The sequence below is a fragment of the Octopus bimaculoides genome, chromosome 10 (genome assembly GCF_001194135.2).
Source record: "Octopus bimaculoides isolate UCB-OBI-ISO-001 chromosome 10, ASM119413v2, whole genome shotgun sequence".
Classification (NCBI taxonomy): domain Eukaryota; kingdom Metazoa; phylum Mollusca; class Cephalopoda; order Octopoda; family Octopodidae; genus Octopus; species Octopus bimaculoides.
Window position 1 is genome coordinate 69,505,903 of NC_068990.1, and position 7,048 is coordinate 69,512,950.

Sequence of the window (7,048 nt, forward strand, 5' to 3'; positions counted from 1 at the left end):
AGACAATTGCACTAGTATGGTCATGTGGCCTTCAAGTTTTTTAAAAATATTTAAAAGAGGAAAAAAAAAAAAAAAACAGAGGCTCAGCATAAGAACTTTATTTTATGAAAAGATATTCAAATTGAATATCATCAATGTAAAAAATGATGAAAGCCCAGAAATTTTAAATTCAAAACAGCTGTTGGATGACAGAAAGGAAGATGTTAAGAACATAATGAACCTGAAGAAGTATCTCGTATTTATAGAAATATTTGTTATATTTATTGAAATATGTTAAGGTTGGTTGACTTTTGCAGAAAAAAAAACAGGTTGACATTTTAGTTATGTCAACTAAATTATGGCATATTCCTGGATTTTGTTGGATTAACCAATGCCATCTTGAAGGATCTAGGAAGTATATGATATACAACTATCTGCTGATTAAATATTTTTTCAGTACAAATAGGATATATACATAACTAACTCTTTTAATGCTAACCTACTTGAGGCCATCTTATTTTGTGATATGAATTCTTGTTTCAAAGTGATCTAAACTAAAACTTACCATCAAAATTTAATATTGATTTGTGCTCCAAACATCAGCTTAATAATGACAAATTTATTTTACTAAATACTTCATTATTTTCTAAATTAATTGAAACAAAGGCAGTGTATTTCAACAGAAATATGTTAATAAAAGGGTGAAAGTGATCTAAAAAGTTAATTACAGTGATCTAAATATCTGAGATGAGTTGTGAATTAGGACTATAATTATTTTAAATCATTCTCATATTCACACTACCTCCCAATCAGTAAAATATAGGATTCCTTATGCAAGAATATATAAAATGTATCCAGGAATAAGATGCCTGGTATGTGTTGTGCATGACTGGATCAAAATATAGTTTAGTTATAACTATTGCAAGAAAGTCACTCAAACACATTTGAATGGACTCGGGGTAGATGAGGTCCTAAAACTCTTTAGCTGCTTAGAGAAGGTAATTCCATACAATTCCTGCATCCTGATAACTACTGGGTGCTTGTTGCACCAAACCAATACATGTTTGAAGACTGAGAAAGAGTGGGACTGACGCTACACTAATGATGCCAATTATAATGATAAACCCCTGCTGTCTTGTTGAGCATTAAAAAAAAAAAAATGGCTGAAGGAATAAATTCCTACAGAAAATTCAGAGGGAGATATGTGGTACTTCCTGTGGCTCTATGGATACTGCAAATGTTTTGACTTGTCTTTATGGCATATCCATGAGTGGAGAAGTTGTAAGTATACTTGGGGATATTCTCATATATGAAAAACGCCTCATGTGTGTGTGTAGGCGCAGGCATAGTTGTGTGGTAAGAAGCTTACTTCCCAATCATATGGTTCCAGGTTCAGTCCCACTGCATGGCACCTTGGGCAAATGTCTCCAACTATAGCCTCAGGCCTATCAAAGCCTTGTGAATGGATTTGGTAGACAGAAACTGAAAGAAACTTATCGTATCTATGTGTGTGTCTTTGTTTGTCACCCCCATCACTGCTTGACAACCGGTGTTGGTGTGTTTATGTCCCCATAATTTAGCAATTCAGTAAAAGAGACTGGTAGATTAAGTGCTAAGCTTTAAAAAAAGTCCTGGGGTCAGTTTGACTAAATCTCATCTGATCTAGGTCATTCCATAGGACGTCCCATAGAGGTTTCAGTTGCACATACTATAGGAGTCACAGGGCACTGCTCCATGTGGTCCCGCAGTTTTCCATCTAATTAGGAATATTAGGGTCTCGTCCATTCTCTTGTATTCAAGATCCTCTGCATGACATCCTGCTAATTCAAAGTCAGGAATCTGATCTGTTAGGTCCTGCCGATAACTAAATCCACGCCCTGCTGCTGACGCTTCGATTTATTGCCATTAAGGTTTTGTCGGTCTCCTACCCTTCGACCTGGATGGCCTGGTAAGACCTGCCTGAAGATTTCTCTCCCTCCAGCATAGCTCTCTGAATCAATGGAGCACACAGGCACTTCACCGCGATAAGGTACTTGTTGAATTGGCTGTTGACTACACATTAGTTCTTCCGCCCTTTGCCGGGTCTTATTTTTCATCCCACAGGATGTCCAACAATCACCCTCCTCACCAAGCAAGCTTGATGGAGTTGCCAGTTTAGTTGCTGATGGCCTGACCATGCGACAGGATGTACTGGGTTACATGTTACTAGTGGTGCTTGAGAGCAACCTGACAAGCTGTTTGACTAAAACCCTTCAAGTAGGTGCTCCAACATGGTCACAGTCAACTGACTGAAACAAATAAAAGAAAAAAAATATATATATAATACAAAGAATATATATGCATGTATACACACATATATGTACATACTTACATCTACATGTGTATATAGATGCATATCAAGGTACAGGACATTAGAACAATGAACTACAGACACCGGAACAAACACATAGGAAAACAGATAGCCACTTGGAATTATTTCTTCGTCAGCTGCCTCTATTCTAACTAGACGTTTCGAATATATATATATATATATATATATTTACACACACAAAGACTTTTGTAGTTTCTGTCGATAAAACCCATTCACAAAGCTTCAGTCAGACAAGGGTTATCATAGAAACATTTGCCCAAAGTACTACACATTAAGACTGAACCCAAAAAGCAAGTGGTTGGGAAGCAAACTTCTTAACCACACAGTCATGCCTGCACCTGTTCCTATCAGCTTGTGTACACCTATAAATTATTATGCAAAATCAGCCTGTGTCAATTAGAATAATCAGCCATTTAGGGAGAAAGGGTTTAAATATAGGCAGTGAGGTGGCAGCAATGCATTTGTAAAATACCATTCTCTGAAAGAGTGAACAAAATGTTTGGAACCATTGATTCAGTGCTTCTCACAGAACATGGAGACTATTGTTATCTTGGGAATAGTAACATACATTCTTCTATTCTTAATCTCTTATTGATGAGATTGGACCTTATTACATTTACTACAGTGTCCATAGGGTAACAATTAGGTTATTTATTATGTATACAGAATATCATATGGTCATAGTTGTACTCATCGCTATCGTTGGCTGATAGGTTGTGCACCACTAGACGTTTCTATTGAGGAACATTACAGCATCATAGCTTAAATAAAAAAAAATAAACTAAAAAACTTTGGCTTTTGAAGATCTTAAAGCAACACAAAACAATGGAGAGAAAGGCCGGTCTACCTAAAGTTCAGATTTCCAAATGAACTAGTCATTAACATTAAGCTAATTAATATACTTTTCTCAAGACCAATGCCAACAACAGTATACCAGGAGAGTTGATACAGAACCAAAACTGGAATCAGGAAATGACATCATGATATAAACTGATATAAAACAGTAATATGTTTATATAATTAAAAAAATAAAATATTTGCCTTAAGATTACTTAATATTATTTAAGATTTATTTGATTTTAGTTTAAGTTTTATTCTCAGAAAATATTTTTTCCACAACTTGGGAGGTTATATGTAAAATAGGTTGCATTTAATGGAAGTCGCGCAGAATGTTTATATATTGATATATAATATTTCTACTGATGATTACTTCCCTTAGATCATGAAACAAATAAAAATGACGGCTCGCACGCGCTCTCACTAAAATTCCTGTTCATTCATTCCATGCTAGCAAAGATTAAATGTAAAGATAATGGAGGCAGGATTTTTACAGTGGATGCCTTTTCTGTTGCTAACCCTAACCTATAGTTCTTTACAGATTGTAAACATTCACACAAGCAAACACACACAGAGATCTAAACAGTGGTTATATGCACCACAACTTTCACCTACATGCACACACACACACGCACACGCACTAGGCTTCTTTCAGTTTCAGTCCCACAAGACATTTGTTGACCTTGGAGCTTCAGTAGAAGACACTTGCCCAAAGTGGTACACAGTGAGACTGGATCCAATGCTATGCAGTTGAGAAGAAAAATTCTTAACTACACAGCCATACCTACACACACACACACACACATTCTACTACACTCCTCTTATATATATATATATATATATGTATATATATATATATATACACACACAAATTCTACTACACTTCTCTTGCCATCTCCTCACTCCTGCACCTTCCTTGCACACAGTATGAATACACATACACAACCCTCCCCCTTTATACCCATTTCATTACATGAATACACTCCAATACTTGCTCACGTCCCTAGCTCTCCTCCCATTTTACCCACATCCAATATGAATTGCATTCGTATCTGAGCTCAAACATCCTCAATTCAATTTGGGTCTTTTTCTTCCACTTCCATTGTCTCTTTTATCCTCCTCCTATACTTTATTCTTTTTTTTTGTATATTTCTTCCGATGAATGACTAGCATCCAAAACGTCCAGAATCTTTTATTTCTTTTTAAGCATTAAGCTAATGCATTTGCTAAAACTCATCCTTCTTGTATTGTCTTCTTTCATGATGTGCATGTGTGTGTATATTTCAAATTTTGACACAAGGCCAGCAATTTCAAGGGAGTAAGTTGATTACATTGATCCTGAAAGCATGAAAGGTAAATGAACCCTGGTGGAATTTAAACGCAGAACATAAAGACAGACAAAATGCCATTTTGCCTGGCATGCTAATGATTCTGTTAGCGCACCACTTTTATACATACATGTGTATGTAAAGAATATTAATATTAACCAACTGTAAAGCTATAATCGTTTTTTTTTTTTTTTGCAATGAATATATACACTGAACAGTCTTAATGGGTTTGGATGTGTGAATGGTTATATGTATTGGTGGTGGTGGTGGTAGGGACATAAAAACAAAATTTTAAAAATAAATAAAAACCTTTAATAAATAAGTTAAGATGGAGCCAATGTCATGAAATGGTGAAATAAATGATTCTTTTGAAAATTATGAAATGAGTTTTTTTCATCTTATGCTGAAGAATGAGGTTCATTTTGTTGTGGAATCAGTGATTCTGTTCTCTCTAAGTTTTGTTCAGTGATATCAAAGTCAGGCGGTAAAGGAAAAGAGGAATGGGTTGCTGGTTGGGTGGAATTGGAAGAGTCCATTAATATAGCCAAAGATTGAGTTTGGTGCTGTCCTTGGTTCACAATGAGTGGAGTTTGGTTACTGACAGCTGTACACGTGTTGTCTGGGAGGACAAAAAGATCATAAGCAGATTGACGTGACCATTTCCTACAGCATTTTATTCCAGAACATCGATAACTTGCTAAGTTGTCATTACATTTGAAAACGACCAAAACAGCTATGATACAGAGTGCAACTAAAATAGTGCAAATAACTATTGGAAGAACAGGAGGACCGGTTTCAATTTCATCTTGTTTATGGCCATTTGCCATATCTGTAACAATACCAATGCAATTGGAAGTTAAAGAATTGGGATCCACAGCTTCTGTCAAACACTGATCCACAATATTAGTCCGAGCACAGAAATTATAATAGACACCAGATATAAGATCTGAGATTTCATAAGTGAGGTTTGTGATTCCAGGAATCTTATAACACGTGTCGCTTTCATTGGTCCAGTATTGTAATGTATATTTCAAGTATGGATCATATTGCCATTCCGATAGGTTAGAGTTCTGTAATGTTATCCGAAGCTCAACGCTGTATTCAGTGATTCTTCTGGGAGTCAGAACTAACAGGGACTCACAGTGAGGGCCAATCCAACGGTCATGGCAGATACATTCTGCATGTTTGAGGACTCGGTCATCCACTTCAGACAAAAGAGTCTGACATTGACCTCTGTTTTCACAATGGAAATCTTCACAAGGGTCATCAGTAAGGGCAGTTTCATAAAATGTTAAATTTTCTGAAGAGAGAAACAAAAGTTTTTGAAAACAAACATCTGTTCAATAAGAAGGATATCTATAGTTAAGTATTTTAATAGTTAAATATGGCTACATCTCCACATTAAGAGGTTACAGTTCCAGTACAAGGGACATGTGATTAGAATGGCACATGAAAGAATCACAAGATGGATTCTTCAATTTCAGCCAACCGACAGGAGACCTAGGGGTATACCAAGACTGAGATGGTTGGATAATATCCACAGTCTCAGTTGGTCACACTCCCTATGGAGGAGGTGCCTTACTCTAATATTCCAACAACCCTCTCAGAAAAAGTGAGCAGAGAAAATGGACAGATGGAAATATGGTTAAGTTATATATTTTATAATACAAACTACTGATAGCATTTATAATTGAATCAATATAAAACAAAAAAAAAATGTGAAATGTTAGGATTTTCTTTTAGGTTAAAGCTGCTGAGAATATTGACATAAAAACTTCAGTTAAAAATCTATATGGTACACAAATCTATGATACAATTTCAGTTTACATGTGTAGCAAGCAAATTTTCAGTACAGATGCATATACATGCATTCAGTACAGATATGTAGCAAACTATACTTTTAATAGATATATAACAAACTATAGTTTTACTACAGATGTATATATAGCATATTATACATTCAATGCAGATATATAGCAGGCTACAGTTTTAATACAGATGTATATATTTCAAGCTATACATTCAATGCAGATATAAAGCAAGCTATAGTTTTAATACATGATGTATATATTTTAAGCTATACATTCAACATGGATATATAGCAAGTTATAAACTCAATAGATACAGCTACTTCTCCACATTAAAAGGTTACATATATATATAGTGGGTCATCCCATAAATAAAGGGGCATTTTCCTTGCTTCTGCCATAATCTGTCTATCTTGTTTACTCTTGAAGAAGAAGAAGAAAAAAAAAAAGAAGGGAGAATAAGAAGGAATGTAGGTAGTATGATAGTAGTGAGGTGCTAGATGGCCAAGTGACCTAAAAGTGGCTCATTATGGATTATATCAGTGATTGGGACTGTTTTTTAATGAATTCTTAGGAGTGTATCATTTTTAATATTTGCGTATGAGTTTGTGTTATTCTAAGGCCGTGGTGGATATGTCATTTGTTGTAGACGTGTTCAAAAGGGGTCTGCATTTTGTAATAAAGATAGGTTTCTTTATTAGCCACACAGGGCTCAACACAGAGGG

General features: G+C 35.3%; 1 protein-coding gene across 7 annotated transcripts in view; it reads right to left on the reverse strand.

Annotated features, from left to right (window-relative positions):
• Nucleotides 1-4,804: 4,804 nt before the first annotated feature.
• Nucleotides 4,805-7,048, reverse strand: part of LOC106867519 (uncharacterized) — a 32,796-nt gene continuing 30,552 nt past the window's right edge. For all 7 annotated transcript variants that reach the window (XM_014912412.2, XM_014912407.2, XM_052971273.1 and 4 more), the window contains one exon: nucleotides 4,805-5,815. In XM_014912412.2, the coding sequence (XP_014767898.1) occupies nucleotides 4,914-5,815 (902 nt within the window). In that variant the 3' untranslated portion in view covers nucleotides 4,805-4,913. The remainder of the gene's footprint in view (nucleotides 5,816-7,048) is intronic.